General features: G+C 46.3%; 1 protein-coding gene across 4 annotated transcripts in view; it reads left to right on the top strand.

Moving 5' to 3' along the window:
* LOC105022924 (RNA binding protein fox-1 homolog 3) overlaps window positions 1-20,443 on the top strand; it is a 377,689-nt gene that overhangs the window by 195,686 nt on the left and 161,560 nt on the right. For all 4 annotated transcript variants that reach the window (XM_020051116.3, XM_010891694.4, XM_034295097.1 and 1 more), the window contains one exon: window positions 7,992-8,081. In XM_020051116.3, coding sequence (XP_019906675.1) covers window positions 8,060-8,081 — 22 coding nt within the window. In that variant the 5' untranslated portion in view covers window positions 7,992-8,059. The remainder of the gene's footprint in view (window positions 1-7,991; window positions 8,082-20,443) is intronic.

The following is a 20,443-nucleotide window of genomic DNA, read 5'->3' as shown; positions in this document are numbered from 1 at the left end:
GGCTGGCCTGACACTTTCACAGCTAGCTAATATCCTCACCGCCAGAACACTCAAGTCCACTAGCCGGTGTTGCTAGCTACAAGTGTTAATAGCTTGTCTTGACAGTGAACAGTGTAGCGCAGTAATGGCTTTTAGCACTTACATTTATAGACTGACCGCTAAGCATTCCTACAGTGAAGTCTTTGCGATTGGCTTACTGTAGTTCATTCTGTTGAATGAGGTGGCAAAGAAGCTTTTTTCAATATGGATAGAATGTACCCAAACAATCATTTGTATAGTGCATGATTTGGCCTAGCAGGTTACCACTCAGAAAGGATGTTACTTGCTCAGAAACCTGTAGTATTTATATGTTTTAAAAATCATAAAGTCCTACCTTCAGTCGATTGACAGGTGTCGATTGACATCCCTTAATAAACAAAATCAGCTCAACTTAAACATGTCAACTTAATTAAAAGCATGTGTATTATGTCAGTAATTTTCCAATCACAGCCATCAACCACTAGAAGTAGGTTTAGGCTTTGACTTGACACCACTTACTGTGTCTCAGCTCTTGGTATTGGGACTTGCCATCATATATCTCCAGTATCTCAACAGAGAGCTGTGCAGATCTGTGTTGAGCTCACTGATTAAGCGATGGCTCTTCCCTCTGTTGCAAACGACAAGCTGCCAGGGACTTTGGTTTTAAATTGTGCAATTAGTGATCTGGCATGCTTTGCTTGGCTTCAGCAAGACTCAAATCCCAGGCCAGCTCCTCGCTGATGCACAGTCGACAACAAACACTCCAGGAGCATTTGTCAGACAAATTTATCAGAGCCCGGGCTTTCAACTCACTTTCCCGGCTACACTAACTTCGCTCAAATGCTTCGTTATTTACCATTTTACAGCTGGGTAAACAGTGGTGATTGAGGTTATGGTATTTGGTGCTGCGAAGGCAATGATACTTCACATTCAAAACAGCGAAACACTAGCCACGAGGTGAAAGCAATCACTATGCGGTTGATGCACCAGCCCCAGTCTGTGACTATCTGCCAAACGGAGTCTGTCAGTAACGAAGAAATCCGGCCAAACCAAGGTGCAATAAAGGATCATTACCGATTCCATCTCTTAAGTGGAACATGCCATGCATAATGCGGTCAACAAAGAAGTATGAAATTCATGAAGAACGCCACTTGAGTAGGTCGTGAGGTAGGGCTGCACGATATATCGTTTCAGCATCGACATTGCGATGTACGCATCCGCAATAGTCACATCGCAGAACGTGCGATTTAGTAAGGTAAACATATATCAGTCTACAGTATTTTTTATTTTTTTTCAAATGGAAAACCAGCATTATATTTGTCTGATATAACTTAATTTACTCTGATTTATGGGTTATTGGATACACAATCTATTATTATTATTATTATTATTATTGTAATTATTATTTTAAACCCAGAGTTCGTTGCTGCACATGGTTGACATGCAGGCTCTGCTTGCGCGTGACGAAATGATGAGCGAGGAACAGGCAAAAAAGACCGAAATGGAGAATTTAGTTGCAAAAAGAAATGCATCGTCAATTACATGGAAATATTTCGGCTACAGGCGGGATGATGTTGACCAAAAAAAGGTACTTTGTCGAGACACGACCAATTTGTTTGATCATTTAAGGCGGCACCACAAATCTTTGTATGACGAGTGCAAAGCATCTCAATGCCGTCCAAAGCAAAAATCTATTTCGGATGCATTTGCCAGTAGTACACCATACGAGAAAGGTTCCAAATGGCAGAGAGAAATCACAGATTCAATAACTTTTCACGTCACCAAAGATATGGCACCAATTAACACGGTTACCACAGAGGGTTTTAAAAACATTATCTGTTTGCTTGACAAGTGGTATGTAATGCCATCACGCAACTATTTTTCTCAAGTTGCCATCCCAGAGCTGTATGAGAAATGCAAGGCACAAGTTGAAAAAGAGCTGTCACAAGTGGAATATTATACAGCAACAACGGACCTGTGGTCCAGCCAGACAACGGAGCCCTACATAAGTCTGACCGTACACTTTATTAATGAGGACTTCCACCTGAAAAGTCGCTGTTCACAAACTGCATTTTCCCAGAGGATCACAAGTGAGAACATCGCAACAGGGTTGAGAGAAGCTTTAGCTGATTGGGGCCTAGATGAGAGTCGTCTAGTCTGTATTACAACAAACAATGCCACGAACTTGGTGAAGGCTGCACCTGAACAAGTGGACCAGATTGCAGTGCTTCGGCCACAGACTGCATCTTGCAGTTGGTAAGGTATTCCCAATTACGCATTCTATTTTACTACTGTTGCTATTGCTAAACTATTACAGTTACATATTATTACCTAGCAACCTGTTCTGAAATATAACAATATATTGTTTCATACATTTTTATTGTAGAGGATTGGGCTGGGGGAGAATGAAGGATTCAGACTGTCAGGTTGATAGCCAAATCTCTTTCTGAAGACATCCTGTATTTTTTCATATCGCAATATATATTGCAGAAAGACGAAATATCACAATGTCTGTCATTTCTAATATCGTGCAACCCTATCGCGAGGCTACACAGCTCCCTCATGATCGTGTTTCGCTATAATCTAGCATGATATTAACAGCTTCGTGTGAACAACCTAAGTGTAAATGACACTAACAGGGCAATCCCCTTTCCATACGTTCATGTTTGGACTGTAATGGCATAAATGATAAGTACCATTGAATTTCCGAAGAATGTAACTTATTGTCCAAATGTCACACCCAATAACATCAGAACCTTAAATATACATTTCTTCTCCTCTGATGTTTGTAAACAAGCGAAAATAGACTCCAACACTCGACACCCTAAACGCCTCTTCCATTAACGTGATGTCTGCCAACTTTTTGAATGTTTTTGACCATCAAACTGAATTGGTCCATTAAGTATTAAGCATGCTATTATGTGTGTGTGTGTGTGTGTGTGTGGGTGTGTGAATTAATTTCTGCCAGAAATCTTTAATGAAGTCGTAGTTCTGAGGATCCGTTGTGAATACTGAATGCGCCCCTTGAATAACGTTGAGCCACGAGGCTACATCCAGAAGAAGGACGTATCACCTGCGTGGCGTTTAGCCTCGCAGGAAGAACTAGCGTTTACGTATCATGGCTGGTCGGTCACTGCATCGCTAGTTCTGTTTGAATTTGAGAGTGGTCAGATCCCTCCAGCCCCATATCTCGGCTTTTACCCATAACAGGGGCAAGTACAACACTGTGGTATTGTTTTAACTGCTGATTGCCCCTTTCTGCAAGTCTTAGATAATAGCCTTAATATAAATTTTTCTCTTTGAAGTTATTGCCGGGAATATTATGAGTTCAAGAAGAATTTGGGAGAACTTGTTGTCACACTGAGATTCTGTCGGACATGTATTTTTAATCACTATCTACGACTGGAATCTCTGTAGCCTTTAAAACTTTTATTTCGGCGGTAGTGTGTTTTTAATGTCTAAAGCCAAGCATAAGGAGCCTGGAGTCTGACCAGCTGGGATTCCATTCTACTTGCTAGATAGATGGAAAAACTTGCAAAGTTGTAGAAAAGAAATACTCTGAATTACAAGTAGCCCATTTCCCAGAGCACCATGCTACAGCTGGATGCTAAACATCCGATTCCACAAAAAGAAAGTGTTATAGGGAATGACAAACCTACATGTTTAAGTTGATTATAAAAGGGTGTTTTGGCATTGTATAGCACTGTTGTAGTTTCAGTGGTAATTAACATTGTTTTGTCTGAATTTGTGCGATTCTCTACTATTCATCAGGGGCAAAAAAACATATTGCTATTTCTTTCCAAACTGAGTGAGAAGTGCTGATATATTCACTCCTACAAGTCTTGTATGCTATATGCTTGGAAGAGTTACATACATCTGCGCAGATACCAAAAACATGGAATTGGAGAAGTGATTGACTGTTTTTTGTTGCATACCCTACCTGTGAATATATTAACACTGGATCTCTAATGGACTACGATGAAAAGGTTCCACAACGAAAATTAGACAAGCGTACGAAACGCGGCTCTATCAGGGACTGCCGAATCGAGTCGTCCGATATTGTGACAAGTCCTCACGACGTCATTTGTGAACTTCTGACACGTGGTGTATCGGACACCATTCCCTGGTCCAATCTATGACGTCACGTCCAGAGTGGAGCTCCGGGGGTTTGGACCTGTGGCGATGTGGGGTTGGGGGGGAGGGGGGGGTTCTCTGGACCACACGGCCTCGCTCCGTTCCCCCTGCCCTGCTCCCAAAGCAAGCACAGCAATTACAGCCTCTGTCAGTCAGTGTCAGACACGGCATCGATGATCAATGGTGACCGCTGGACCCTGGATATTAGACGCTTACGTTGTGCATGCCAGGGAGGTAAATCCTCCCTCAGCTGCCTCCCCGGCCTGCTGTTCACTCTCCCAGCACGGGACACCAGTGGAGATCCATTTTGTTTGGTGTGGGTGATCCCTCCTCCCTTTCCCTGTCTTCCTCTCTGAGTCAAGTCTCTGTTATTCCGTCAGAATGGGTCTACCTGGTCTTTTTAACCCGGGTCCCCCCAGTCACGCCGTATGACCTGTTGAGGCTCTCTAGACTATACCCCTGCCAGCGGCCGTCCCTCTGCCCAGCTGTACGGAAGGACATCCCTAACACCTGTACATTTACACTGTTTAGAGCGATGGGTTGTTTGGGGGGGGGGGTGGTCTCTGTCCTCAGCTGGAGTATACAGTGTAAGGTAACAGCCATACACGCTGACCTTAGAGCTGTTGTTTAATCACCAGGGCATTTTAATGGGTTGTCAGAATAATGAAATATGGTTGGAGGTTACCTGGTGCAAACATTACTATAAATCCCTCTCACACAAGCCGACGAGTGGCTTAATGGTTATAAATCATCACTTTGGGGAGAGAAAAATGACAGCTATTAAAATAATGAATGGGATGATTAATTTTTCACATTAAAGATTAAATGCTATGAGAGGTATCATCAGATATTTGAGCCGCCGTAAACGTTTGAAAGTGAGAGCTTATTTTCCCTAGTTTATGACGCCCTCCGTTTCTTCATTGTCATCAAAGTTTCTGCCCTTTTTTTTTTTTTTGCTGTGTGTGTGTGTGTGTGTGCTGGTTGGGCTGGCATAGGCATTCCTTCCTCCCAATTTGTGCTGCTGTAAAAATGCTCAGAGGAGAAGGCTTGAAGAACAGTCATGGCTGCAGGCAGAACAGAGCTGCAGGCAGAACAGAGCCCCCTGAACCACTCTGCAGGGTGTCCCTAAGGCACTCACAGGCATCTTCAACCCCTCCCAAATAATTTCACTCCTCTAAAGCTGTCAAGGCCAACTTAATAGCAGCCAGAGGAAATGATAGCAGGCTAGTTTGGGGTTTGATTAAATCATTTTATCACCTCGGAACGCTACTAGCAATTAGTGACATAACGTTAGTGTGCTACCATGCTAACCCCTGATTATTCAGGCTTGTGTAAATACTGTATAACGTTCTGAGGAGAACGCTGATGGACACGTTCTGTGGGCTTTCATAAATACTTATGAATAAACAAACACTAGCCTGGTTTCCATTCAACTGTTTAACGCAAATACTTGATGTGCCTGATGGTAAGCCTTTCAAATGTAGGCAAAAACAGAAATACCCTTGAAAAAGTGTGATCTATTTGTGCCAGTAAAATGATTGTGAGAAATGCCAGTGGAAACACGTTCATGTGCAAATACTGGTTTGATTTAACTATTGTATCAATATCATCCTGGGATTTTGCAGTGATATGTGGCGTGGCCCTCCCACCATGACTTGTAGAGTTGGATTATATGACTCCAGACGACATGAGTTATTATTAACTTCACAGCGTTGGGAAAGTGCTCTGTGATAAAACTATTGCTCCTTTTCAATACACATCAAGGGTCTTAATCTGGTGTCATGATAATTGATGCATGTCATAATCATTTAATCTAGGTAATTCTACCTGTTTCTGTCACTTGTTGACCTGAGGTCCGGTACCAAGATTACATTGTTTTTTAACCCAACATTTTTGAAACTGAGCACCTGGTGGAACATGTCTGTATGGTGGTCAGACACCGCTAGTGGAACATGTCTGTATGGTGGTCAAACACTGCTAGTGGAACATGTCTGCATGGTGGTCAAACATCGCTAGTGGGACATTTTCTCATTCTTCTTCATCCAGATTTTAGAAGACTAGCATAAAAATATGTTTCCAAATGGATGGAAGCTACTTACAGGCTCTCTCCCAGTAGCTCCCTGGAGAAAGTGCTTAATAGCACAACCGTTCCTAATTCACATCTTACTTTTGGACCCGCCATGTTCTTCAGATATATCACCCACATTGCAAGGCAAAAGATTAGAGGGAGACGCATAATTAGAACATCAACAACCATACATGTTAAGGAACGTGAGTAATGACGTTTTTTCTTTTTTTTCTCATAAAGAATTGGAATGTACACAAAATGCAGGACGGAGTGGGTCTCTATTACATATTCCAGGCATGGCTCTGTCTTAGGAGAGGTGTGAATATCAGACTTTTCCCACTGTTGCCCAATTATTTTTGTGTTCCCAGGCAATGATAGTATTGCTTGTCCATCTGCAGCCTTCAAAGGGATATTCAAATCATCTCATTGTGAAGCAATGGCTCCATTTGTTGGCACTGAAAGAAGCGTTGACTGGAAATTTGATCTGCTCACAGCAAAGCCAGGTATTTGTGTAGCTAAACTTATTTACAAAGCGGTGGAAAATATAAACGACTCCTCTGGCATTCTGCATGCGCAGTTCTTTTTTTTTTTTCTTCATTCTGTATTCTCTCTTTCTGGTTTCCCTGTTTTAGTTTTTTCTGTTCATTTCATCCACTGTGCACTGGAGACAGTTGTGATGGGTGCCCGCGCCACCTTCATGTGTTTCCAGTTCTTCTGTCTGGTAATGATCCAGGGAGGCCAAACACAGGGCCGTTCTCAAACAAAATGGCCGTCATAGCTGCCCGCTTATATCTCAGCCCTCCCTTCCCCAAATCAATTCTGACATTTCATTCTGCCCTTATAGAAGGTAATGGTGCATTCAGGGGTTGTTACCGATAATGTTGAAATGGTATTGCTTGGTTTCACTGAACAGACGAACTCTAACCTCTTCTGCTGAATGGTCTTTGGTGTTCAACTTTACTGCACCTGCTGTCTTGTGCTTTGTTATGAATATGGGGCTGAAATGTTGATATTTGCTTAACTAATATCTCTTGGTCCAAAGATGGAAACATGTATATGTCTCGTCTGGAGAGAAAAAAACACCAACATACTGTTAACAGGCTCTGTCTTTCTAACAGAACACTGAGACAGCCCTCACAGTCACTTAGTCAATATGTTGTTTGTAATATATTATTTACTGGCTACGAGTTGTTTTATATAAGGACGGCAGGAACAACTGGTTCAGTGTTTGCAGTCATCATGTTGAGAGGAATCACGGAGCCAGATGTATGGGCCTGGTTTTACAGCACTGCTGCTTCCCTCCGATTTTTATGTAAAATTCATCCCTTCCCAGTTTTATTTATTCAAATTGTTACCGTCTCAACAATTAGTGAATTCCCAATCAACAAGAGAAAAAAAATATATTTTAATTACTTTTGATAAATGACAAATTGTGTTGGCACGGCTCCCTGCGAATGCTTAATTGGAAGCTGGGTGGGGTGAGGAAGGCGGACTCGGGGAGATAGGATTTCTCGGGGGATGAAATCAATGCAGCTTTCTCTGTGGTTCACCGGCTGGGCTGCTGGGTCTCAGCCAACCTGAGGCCTGCTCAGATACACAGCTCAGCAGAAACATGCACGGCTCTGAGAGCATGCATGGGAACGCGCCCGCCGACGCACGTACGGGCGCACCAACACACCCGAGCGCAGGCAGCCGGGGGAACAAACGCTTGCGACTGCCTGCCGTGGCCTTCCTCTCTAACACGACGTTGCGTTGCCTTGTGTGTCCGCAGGTTTCCTAGGTTCCTGTGGCAGCAGCGAGTGATTCACGCAGCTTTGGCCCGTCCGGCTTTAACTGTACATGGAGACCCCCAGCTGGGCAGGTACGTCCCTCGGCCTCACCCACGCATACCTCCACGCAGACGCGCCCGCTTTCTGTCTCGCCCCCGCATCCCTGTCGGCCTTTCTCTCACGCCATCTTCCTTTATCGCACCGTTCTCAGTGTCAGTTCGTCGGTGTCTGCAAACTTTTAAACAGCGACTCTAGGACACCCTAACCACCTGATGTGGTCAGACGGAGGAGAACTCGTTGTGGTCCTCCACAAAGCGTTTATCCATATGGCTGAGGCCCAAGTGTGTGTTCCATCTCCTCTGGCTGGCCTCACAGGAGCCATACAGCAGGTGGCAGTGAGGATCAATGGTCCTCTACACTCAGCCTCTCCCCTGGCTCCCTTCCCCTCTCTGCTCTCCCCTCTCTCTCTCTCGCTCTTCTTCCTTCCCTCCCTTTCTCTCCGTCCCATTTCTTTTCATCTCTCGGTCTTTCCCTCTTCCTCTCTTGTATCTCCCCGTCTCGGTGTCCCTTTTCTTCTCCTCTCTCTTCATCTCTCTTCCTCTTTGTGATCCTCTCTCTTCCCCTCTCGCTGTTCTTTTATCTCTCCGTCTGCCTTTTCTTTTCCCCTCTCCGTCGTCTCTCCTATCTCTCTCGCATTTCTTTTCCTCTCCCTCTCTTCGTCTCTCCTCCCCTCCCCTCCCTCCTCATCTCTCCTGCCGTTGCCTCCTTTCCACTCCACCACCTCCTGCCTCTTAGTTAACCTCCACTGGCGAGATTCAAAAGCGGAGCCCATCACACCTCAAAGCGTCATACCGGGATAAAGAGCACTTTCCCCCCAACCCCGTCTTCCATTACTCTAATTGCTTGGTTATAGTTGGGCATTATTACAGCGCTGATCAGCGGTGTGGTGTGGTAATCATGGACCTCCGATGGCCTTAGCTGGTGGTCTTTGTAGTTTTACCCCACTGGGCTCACGCTGCTACTGGAACTCCGTTCTTAAAACAACCTGGTGCCAGAAAGCCGCTCTACCCTGATGAAACCAAAGGCTCCCCAAATGTTTTGATACAAGATTTTAATCAAATGACCCGAATCGGTTTGCATTCTCAACAGGTGCGACATTCTTTTGATTTATGAAATAAACACTGGTTTTCTAGTGCTAATTTGCCTGCTTAAAACGGGCAATATGGGGCTAATTTGCTTTAATTCACCGCCGCTTCGGCCACTGGTTAGGCTTGCTTCTCTAATCAAGATGAAATAATGAGAGAGAAAATCTGTTTTTCATGCAACTCGAGTCATGCCCTCTGTCAGACAAGTCTCGTTGACTTTCAAAATAATAATTTGCCTCCTTAAGTACATTGTATTTTTCCATTCCTGAATGTTTGTTTTAGTCTGCATGTCAGTGGAAGAGCTTCCATTAAAATAACACCCTAATACACCCGGACAGGTTTCTCCTCGTTGCTACAGTATATCTGCACAATGGAAGGCTTCCCCATCAGGCATTCGTCTGGAACACCGATCCCTCTGTGCTTATTAAATAGAGGGTGAAGGTTCTGGAACCACTGCTTGAGAACCTTCCAGTCTGCAGGAGGACATGTCCATCATTGTTCCCAGTGACTCTCCTGTCACTCTCTGAACTACTACAACTAGAACAACTACAACAGAAAATTATGACGACGATAATAGTTGTTATTGGGCCTCCTGTAGTCACGGGTTGATGTTATTAGTCTTGGTCCGGTATTTTGCCTTTGGTGGTCTAATCCTTCCTTAACGGGTCACACCACATGGTTGACCTAACCAAAAGCCCGTTTTCCCTCAGCCTGTGTTGCTGGTGATGATTGTTACAGCCACACTGATTATCTTTATGCTCTTATTTCACTATACGAAGGAGTCGGGGGATGGAAAATCCTTGGCGGTGATTTTTTTTTCCTCTTCCCTCCCCCCTCCAGGTGTGGGTATTGATCTTTGGCTTTGCTCTGGGGGAGTGTGTTCAGTTAAAAGGCCCACTGATGTAGCAGGGCTTATTAAACAAATAGACCACAGAACAAGGCCACAATCACTTTGAATCACGGACGAGGTTGGCTGTCTCAAAGCACCGCCGTATCAAATATGAAACGCTCCGCTAACAAGGTGCGTAATCTATTTTAATCACATCATATTTTATGAAACAAGGAGAAGGTTGAACATAAGTAAGGGAGAACCGTCAGGGATTTGGGAGCTGCGTAGTATTTTGAAATTGAATGTGACGGCTGGAGACTGGCTCGACATCTACATGCCCAGCTTCATAATGAAGCCGGCCAAATGGTCAGTTATGGTTAACTGCAGTAGTGGCTGGAGAATAGGAGTAATAAGGGGGCTAATTCGGAGGCGGTAATACGTTCACCTCATAAGGAAGTCAGCTAGCAGTTCGCTTGGATCAGGGACAGAGGGGCTGCTGGGAAGGATGTTTTTTCTCTCTTTGACATCCATGTACAGGCAGATTGAAACCATCGAGGAGGCTTCCCAGGTTCTCTCTTCTCAAGCGACACCATGCCGGTTCACTATCTATTCCGCTAGAACACCGCCACTGTGCAGAAACACATTTCCCCACATCAGATATTATTTTTCTTTCTATTTTACTTACAGTGCCATCACTCTAACGCGCGCGGGCACGCACACGCGGAGAAGCGTGCACGCGCGCACACACACACACACACCTCAGGGTAACACTGTGTTGATGATGGGAAGAGTAGAGGAAACGACTTGTGCTAGTCATCACGATTCAGGCTGGGCTCATAGGCTAGTGTTTTTTCAATCGTCTTTCTTCCCTCAGTCATAAATTGTTTCTGACACACTGACACTAGACTAGGTTATGAATATATGAATACATTCCGACCACATACACTGTACCAGCCTGGAGGTAATGGATAGAGCACCAAATTATAGACCACTCCATGAGAAATACCACTTGTGGAATTGCTAGGTAGCGATCAACAAAAGCATTTCATTGACATTAGAGCTTGGCGGACAAGGGCTTACAGCTCTAAACCTACCGTAGACAATGCACCGATTATCTCTCCAGTAAACCATTCAAATTGTGAAAGATGTTGGTCTTTTCGAAGTGAACCCCCATTTTGCATTTTGAAATTCTAAATGATAGTTAAAATTGTGGTTTTCAATGCGAGAATACTTGAAGGGATCACCGTTTTCCCCAAATTGCTCGTGTTTTTTTTTTTCTTCTTCCTCAACACCCTCACGTGGTTATAGGAGCTCCTCCAGCGTGGAGGAGGACTGAGGAAGAGGAGGAGGAAGGGGGTTGTCTGCTGCGTGTTTAAAAGCGGAGGGAGCGGGCGGGCGGGCGGGCGGCTGGCGGGATTCTGCTGACGGCAGGGCTTTGGTTCAGAGCATGCCCATTAGAGGGAGCCATAAATCCTAGACTCTCCGGGCCTGGCTGTGTCAGCAGTCCACTGAATGAATTGATTTTAAACGCCACCAAAAAAAAAAAAAAAAAAGAAGAAGGAGAGAGCGAGGGAGGGAAAGAGGGAAAGAGAGCCTCTTTAATTCAACCTCCACCAGAAAGCTCTTTCCTCTCCCTCTGCTTCTCAATTCAGAAGTGTTGTTGAAAAGAGGAAAGAGTGGAGTCCTGAAAACACGGCAAGTGTCACCAGCACCAAGCCCCCTGGCTAGCACCTCAGTCCCTCCACACATGTGTGATTTACAGGGCTGGGCTGGTTGGGGGGGACGGCCACACACCCCTCCTCTTCTACATTACGGCAAGAGAAATGAGACATATCATTAAAATAAAAATGGGCCCGGACGTTTGGAAATCAAATGCGCTGGATTTGGAAGTTGATGTATGTGTTTGTTCATTTATGGGCCCGTCCGTGGGTGCCTGCGTTTATGTGTTTTCAGCAACATTGGAACCGTGTCGTAGCCTTGCCTCTCCTCTCCTGTCGGGGATGCTGTGACGGCTCTGAAATGAAACCACGGATACCTCACGCCAACACACACACTTCCACTTTTATCCGTACATACACTTGCTATGCATTCAACGGGCATTCTTACACACACACACTCACACTGCTTGTCCCTGGCGTGTGTGTGTTGGTGGCCACCATCCAGGTTCCATGCCCAGTGCTCGGGAGGTCCTCGCTGGACCCTTCACCTTTGCCTTGGTGCGGCGACGCGGGGTGAACTTGCCCCGCCCCACAGCACTCTGCTCTGTACGGCCTCAGTGCCCGGGTGGCGAGGTATTCCCTCGGGGAGACGACAACACGGGCGGGGACTTCCTGGGAGAAGCATGGTCAGACGGGGTGAGGACTGGCCGCAGAGTGAGAGAGAGGGGAAGAGCTTGAAAGGGAGGGAGAGACGGCGAGAAAGAGAGGGAGGGAGAGACACTATGAGAAACAGAGGGAGGGAGAGTCAGAAAGGGGGAGAGAGAGAGAGAGAGAGAGAGTGTGTGTCCTCTCTGGCTCATTACGCTGTTTAAAGAGCCGGCGCCTCTGAATCACCTGCCCAGCTCCACGCCTCAAATAAGCCCGTCCACCTGGGATCATACATCAACCTCTCCATCAGTCCCTGGTGCCATGCTCTCACTATCCCAGCGCTCTCCCCCCTCCCAGCCCCGCCGGCCGCAGATCACATTCATATGTATGGAATTCAGCTGGGGAGATAATGCAGGGAATGAACCAAATTTCACCGCCGGAGCGCCAAATGACGGAAAGCAATCCACAGCGAGCACAGGAGCAACAATGTGCCTCATCATGTAATCCTTCTAATTGAATGTTTGGCGTATACCACGTCCACCGTGGCCCCGGTTGTGACACGAGCGGCTCCGACGCTCAGCTCTTCCTCATCTGGAAAGCACACTTTCTCATTCCTAATTACCCCTACGCTCAGGGTTGGAGGAAGGAGCGACCGGAGACGTTTTACGATACAGATTGCGAGAATATTTCACTTTGAGAAATGGGCAAAGCGCACAGGAGTAAGGGCTTGATTACAAGGAGCGGGGCGCAGAGCCTCCACATCTTTCTTCTTCCTCCCCTCGTTTCAATTATGGCTGACTGGAGGCCTGCCGCTGCCAGCGTCCTCAAATAAAACTAAAATATGATAAAGCCGAGTATCAGCCTTGCCGCTGATTGAAGCCCAGAGCCATGTAAGGGCTGTGATTACAGCATTTGCCAATATTTTGTCGACGGGGGGGTTTCAACGCCGATATGGGGGGGGGGGTATAGGGGATGTTATGGGGGTTGCATGAGGAGCGCTCATGGCGCATGATAAAAAGCACATTTCATTCTGCCCCCCCCCCCCGAGGATGAAAAGAAAGATGCCTGCGTACGGACGCTCCACTGTATTCCTGCTCTGCGTTAGGCTGCCGGTGTTATTTTTAAGTCGGAGGATCATTACTCATGTGTAAGACGCGTGAGCTGGGAAGATCTCCTGTCATAACACCGCAGACGTCCACGACTCGAATGTTAAAGAGGCCCCGGCATTCTCCGGATACATCCTCTCGATTGCTTTCCGAAAAATCGGGTTTGACCCAGGTAGCATCGAGGGTGTCTCTCTTTCTCTCTTTCTCTCACACTCTCTCACTTTCTCTCTCTCTCCCTGGTCTCTGAACCATCGAGGGTCTCTCTCTCTGGTCTCTGAACCATCGAGGGTCTCTCTCTCTCTCTGGTCTCTGAACCATCGAGGGTCTCTCTCTCTGGTCTCAGAACCATCGAGGGTCTCTCTCTCTCTGGTCTCAGAACCATCGAGGGTCTCTCTCTCTCTCTGGTCTCTGAACCATCGAGGGTCTCTCTCTCTGGTCTCAGAACCATCGAGGGTCTCTCTCTCTGGTCTCAGAACCATCGAGGGTCTCTCTCTCTCTCTGGTCTCAGAACCATCGAGGGTCTCTCTCTCTCTCTGGTCTCTGAACCATCGAGGGTCTCTCTCTCTCTCTGGTCTCTGAACCATCGAGGGTCTCTCTCTCTCTCTGGTCTCTGAACCATCGAGGGTCTCTCTCTCTCTCTGGTCTCTGAACCATCGAGGGTCTCTCTCTGGTCTCTGAACCATCGAGGGTCTCTCTCTCTCTCTGGTCTCTGAACCATCGAGGGTCTCTCTCTCTCTCTGGTCTCTGAACCATCGAGGGTCTCTCTCTCTCTGGTCTCTGAACACTTGCCCTTTCCAGCTGCCACCCTCGACCCTCTAACATGAGGTGTTGTGTGATGTGGCTCCACCCGACCAGGTGGATCTCCTCCGGCGCCGGCATGTTATCCGGGTCCCCCCCCCGTGACCTTACCATCCCAGGCGACTGGCCAGCCGTCTGCCTGACACAGCTTTACAGGGGGGGGGGTTATATTCCTGTTTACATTTGAAAGCTTGAAAATGACAAGGAGCTGACAGAGAACAGCAGCTGAATAGGATTCACTCAAGGGGATGTGAGGCGTTGTTTGTTTTTGCTGGCGTGTTAAATGACGATGGACATTCAACTTGCATGGTGCGGAATTTGAAATCTATATTTCGTCTCGTTTTTGGCCTGTGTGGTGTCGAGTTTTTTTTTCTTTTTTTTCGGGAGCTGAGTCGTGTCATAATACAGCTAGCTGCCTTTGAAAGTGAATGAGATGAGGGAGCGGCGCAGCCACAGCGAAATCACAGCGGAGAGAACCCCCCCCCTCCCCCCAACCCCTTATTCGTCCCGCTATGAAGGATTCAATCATACATCTGGCCCTCTGACCCATCCCCTCGCACACAAACAGCCAGGGTGGTCTCCAAAGAACCCCAGGCAGATCACAGGAGTACGGGCTGTGTGTAAGCTAAAGCGTGCCACCTCTCGCAGGACTTCTGTCACAGAGAAAACAGTGAGTTGTCGCAGTGGAGAGTGACTAGCATGGCGGTGCATTGATACACTGATGCGGTGAATGTCTTGGACAGTGCAGTAAAAGTGCTGAGGTTGAAATAAAGCGGTTATCTCTGGCATGTATCACTAGGGAGACGAGAAGCACTGGTGCAAAGGCATCCGCCTGTTGACTTCAGTGTTATTGCCCCTTAATGTCGGTCCCCTTCAAACAACCCTTCGCTTTCAGTCCTTTTCATCATCGCATATTTGTCTTTGTATTTCCACCCGACTTCAGAGTAGTCGAAACCCAAACACGCTGTCTTACTGTGGAAGGTCGCGTTACGTTGATATTCACCAGTCGTTTATGTTCATCTCCTGATTTCTTTAACCATTACGTATGGACGTCGCTGAACTTTCTTGCCGCGGCGTCGAACATTCAAATTGATCCGCTCAAGTTCCTTGCGTTAACCTTGAAGGGCGTTATGTCGGGCCCATCCGGTGATGAGTTTGCTCATTAGAAGTTGGGAGGTCCTTCCCGAGAAGTCACAGAGCGGCGAGCGAGAAGAGCCTAGCAAGGTGGAGATGCTAGCTCTGTCACAGCAGGGATGTTGACACCCCGTGAGTAATCTGGCGCATGCTCAACAGAGGGTCGAGGTGTCACTGGAACACCTCAGCGACTGGCACAGGGGTAATTACTCTTCCGGCGTGGGCGCGACTCAAAATTTTTGAACCTTTTCTTTCTCCAATCACAGTTGATGGATTGAGTGGAAGAGGGCGATCATCTGGTTCTTAGCAGGCTCACTGAGCGTGGTAGGCCTCTGTTGATTAATGATATCTGCCGCGAGTCACCAAAAGCGGAAATTAAGTATTTCTGTTTAAATGTAACATTTGTCTCCTTTGCCCGTGTTGAGAAAGGCATTTGTCAAAATCCCCAGCTTTGGCGGAAGGTGGATTTCCTCTGGGAGTACGCAGAGAATTACTTCCTACTTTCACATTAATGCCATTCAGTGTTGCATGTTTTACTTCCTGAATCTACTTTCACCCATTGGCCTTTGCCGGGTATTTTGAATATTGAACCATTATTTGACACACAGTTCAGGCTTAAAGCGACTGCTACCACCGTTCTCTGTGACAGCTGAGGATTGGATGGAGTTCAGAAACACCCAGACAAAGTGGGGAATGACCTTGAATGTCTGAACGGAAGTGGTTCAGGTTCAAGTGTGTGGGGCACAGCGGGAGTGATCTGGTGGCAGCCCTGGTTGAGTTAGGTTACCGTTATGGCGATAGTGAGCCTGCCACGCCGGAAACAGAACCAAGCCTCTGGGCAGACTAATGGTTCCAGGGGCTGGCCGGGGTCCAGCGCTGCCCTGTGCAGCCATTGCTTCTCCCTCCCGTGGCTGGGATATCATTACCTTCGATGTGTTACATCAGACTCGCTTGGTCAGGCTCTGAAACAGTCAATACTCCACAATTTAGAAAATCAGCCAAGTTTGCAGAAACAAAGAGGCAATATCGGAAATAAAGACGGATATATAATCTGACGGCAGGCGTTTTTTCACGGCGGGTGAATTATTTGTTGTCCGGAAGGAGGGGACGTGCTGGCGGGGTTAAGAGGAGGGAGCCAGCCAGCCATCCGTCAGGGGTTAGAGGAGGTGGTCAAATGGCTCGAATAAACGTGCAAATCACAGCGACCAACTACTGACCCTCCCCGTTTCATACAAGCAGCCTTTACTTTTTCCATCAATGGAAATCTAATTGCTTGAAAAGCGATCAATGGCAACTAAATTGGTTTTGTGTGGAAGCGAGCATGCAATAAGCTCTGAGCTGTTTTAATGTGTGTTGGTTTTGCATCTTAAATCATGGTAATTTTTGGAGCGGGGTCCCCTTTCCGTTCTCCTGAGAGGGGCTCAACCTAGGTACTACCCGGAGACTGGGGAAGGAGCACTCAATCAAGCCACTAATAAAAATCACAAACTTAATTGCTTTTCCAAACTCATAAATCCTGTGCGACTGTATGCGTTAATCTTTAGCATTTCTATGTAGCCTTTGGTAGGCTTGGTAGGAGAGGCTGCTGGCGGAGGCCTATGGCGACACATTTTTGGGGGGGGACCTCCTCCCTGCAGGAGCTGCTGTGACCACAGATAACCCCTTAGTGATCTGATACCACTAATCCCCTATAATCCCTGATACACTCCTTAACACGCTCCTAACTGACAGCAGTCGATGTGGGCGCACTCCTGCTTTATCGCTCATCTCTTTGTCTTTCGTACGCTTTTTTTCTCTCTCTGCCGTCAGGACCCCCTGCACACGGATCAGCAGCACATCTGCATCGATGTCGCACACTTTTACGTTCCCGCCACCCCTGACTCGATAAGCTAAGACTGTTGGCCCGGGTCTGGGACAGTCTGGAAGCCAATGGGCGAGGTCGGAGCGGGCCCTCTTTACGCGGTACCACAGCAACAATGACGACGACGAAATGAAATGACACCCGACAGCGTTTCCTGTTCTCCCAGGATGGCCAGCTGGTTGTCATGTTCGGAGATACTTGGATGGGGCTAGTACCAGGCTGACCCATGTGTTAGAAAGAAAGTTATATAGCATTAGAAGGCCCGTAGAGGGAATAGTCTCCACACAGTGTAATTTATGAATGCCTCTAAGATGTATTCCAGCCTATGTCTCCTGTTCGCCATCCCTTAGGTGCTTATCTATCAGTTATCCAGGAAGACAGAGCATCAGGCCAGGTTGTATTTCTGTCTGCTATTGTAATTACATTGGAATTGATCTAAGGACATGGACGCTGCATGTGCAGTAGCTTCTCATGGACTAGTCTCTCTTGTGTAATCCTTGATACTATTACTCTAAACAAACAGTTGTCCTGCTGGAAATTTCACAAAGGTCTGGACAGATTTTCGGTGTGTGTGTGCGTGCGTGCGTGCTTGTGTGTTTCCCCCCCATGTTTACAGAAACTCAGTGTAGAAATATTGAAATGGAGAGTGAATGAACTGTCTGTTTGATTGAGTCTTTTTCTAGAAGGTCATACAAAGTGGGGGAGTGAAAAAGCTAATACAAAATGAATTTGTTTACTAATGCACAGTCGTTTGTAATCATAACGTACGAAAACATCTCTGACAGCGATGCATACATGTCAATAGACGTTTTATCTGGATTCATGTTTTTCGCTTTTCCACCGAGACCTGTCGTCGCAGTACAAACCCGAGCCCCGTCTTAACAAACAACCCAGCCCTGTATCATTCCAATCACGCATATTAACCAGCTCTCGCCACCCATCAATCTTCCATCAGCCATTTTAGAACTGATGCTGAAATGATGTTATAAATGATGGTTAAAAAAAATCCCCCTCACATTTTTCGCTGTCGGCTGCCTGACGGCTTCTCAGATGCTATCCCTATACATATTTTGCGTGCGCGTGCGCGTGTTCACTTATGTGAATGTGTACGGCAGTCACCTCAGGGAAAAAAGAAAAACAAATCAACCTTTCGCCAGCAAACACCTGTACCGGGTACATGGCATTTCCCTCATCATGTTACGCGTATGTTAGGTCACACGCGCAGGTTGCAGATGTTGGCCGTACGCAAAGTCCAACGCGCTCTGCTAATCTCTATCACTTTATTGTTGCGGTGTAAATTCCCGCTGTTGTGGGGGAGGCTGTTGCGATGTGGCTGTGAAAGTGTTGCGCGGTTTGCCCACAGTGTTGCAGTCTAATGTAAGTATGCACACGCTCTCCTTCATGATCCCTCATTTATCATTTTGACACCGGCTACTTTTTTGAAGTGGAGAAAAATGTTGCAGTCAGCTCTTCCTTTGGTCTCAGCAAATGTGTGTGAGAATGGGCGTGTGTGTGTGCGCGCAGTTGCGCGCGCGCGTGCGTGTCTGTGTGAGTGCGTGCAGCAGTATGATTAAGTGGCTACTAGGAAGACATAGGGCTGTTTATTTACATGAACACTGTACCAGGGTTATTATACAAATCCTCTATGCTACTGAATAGGCTCCATTATTTCATTGCATGTTGTCTTTGTAATGTTTTCCACTGCATCCTTGAAGGATAATAGAGTCTGAAATATATAAAGGCCCTGTATACAGGCAAATTATTTAGCATATAAAGTATTTCACACTCAAATGAGAAAAAAAAAAATGAAGGGTTTGTTTGCATTTTCTCTCTGTGTCATAATTTTCTAAGAATGGGAAGCAAACTTCTCTCTCCTTTGCCCTGTATGTTGTAGTTCAGTGCCACTCAGTCGGAAAGTGACTAAATCATTAGCACCACCGTTAACATCTACAGTGATTGGGCTTGAGGTAATGTCCTTGTGGAAATGTATCAAGAGATATCCGAGCACGTGTTGACAGTTCAGCAGTGGTCCCGTGTTCCGTCCGAAGCGGCTCTCATAGCCTGCTCTGCTCACAGGGCAGAAGTTGCCTGACGTCGAGTGCACGCTTGCTTTCGTATGTGCTGCTGTGTTAGAGGGTGCTGTCTGGCTGGTTACAAATGAGTTTGCTTGTGCTCCGGCCGCAGAAACCTTCTGTGCCCCAGGCTCTCTGTGTGTTGTGTGGGTGGGTCTCTGTGAATGTGTGATGGAAGATCTTTGTGTGTGTGTGTGTGTCCGTGTGTTGGTGTGTATACATATATTCACATTATAGGTGTGTGGGAGTGTTTGAGAACCCTTTTAGCATTAGCCTGCCGTTACCACCCTGGGCTGTATAGTTTCCTGTCCACTTGGTTTCGATCCCCACGCTCGCGCCGAGGTCACGCAGGTGACCTATTGGTAAAAGTGCCTTGGTGTGCCAATAAATGCCTAAGCATATTAATCACATAGGAACCCTTAGTCTCTGAAGAGGTCAGTGCTTTAAAGGGCACCTGAAGCATTGCCCATCTTACACTGAAATATAGCCAGTCCATCTTTCCGGTTGAATGTACAAAAAAGTTTTATTACTTTCCCTGAATGAGGTCAGTTTACCCTGCTCAAATAAGAGCTGATATATTACAGGCTTGTGGAACGTGATTGTAGTGCGTCTGTCAGATGCATATTTCATACTGAATTTAGTTAGCTGTAAGTATTGCATACATTACCAGTAGCCTATTCCCAGTATAGGCTGGTATAGAGCATCTGTTTTTCTATTACGTGAAAATGAAATATTAATCTCAGAGCAGATCTGCTAGGAGTCAGTCATTCAGACACCTGTGACAGCTGCTGTGAAACTAATATCAGAATGTCAGGTGTCTGCTGTAATACATCTGATCACGATGTGAAATTCAGATCGCCTCGAGCCAAACAAGCAAAGGTTCAAATGAACTAGTCTACGGTAGGTGAAGTTACGTATCTCAATGATATGCTGTAGGTACAACATATTGATAGAGATTGTGATGGGTTTTTTCATCTTTTGCATGGATATATATATATCTTTTTTTTAATTTTAGCCCCGCTACCTAAAATAAAAATACTTACGCTTATATAATAATGTATTCACTTGTATTATACCTCAAGGCCCGAGAGAATAAAACAGTAAATGGCTTTTATTTCTTTATGACTGAGGCTGGTTCAATGTTCACTGCAAAACTGGAGCTTTGCATTAATCACTAATTATACCATACAGCAATCTAATGCA

The sequence above is a fragment of the Esox lucius genome, chromosome 11, assembly GCF_011004845.1.
Source record: "Esox lucius isolate fEsoLuc1 chromosome 11, fEsoLuc1.pri, whole genome shotgun sequence".
In the NCBI taxonomy this organism is placed as follows: domain Eukaryota; kingdom Metazoa; phylum Chordata; class Actinopteri; order Esociformes; family Esocidae; genus Esox; species Esox lucius.
This window is presented reverse-complemented; position numbering and strand designations above follow the sequence as displayed.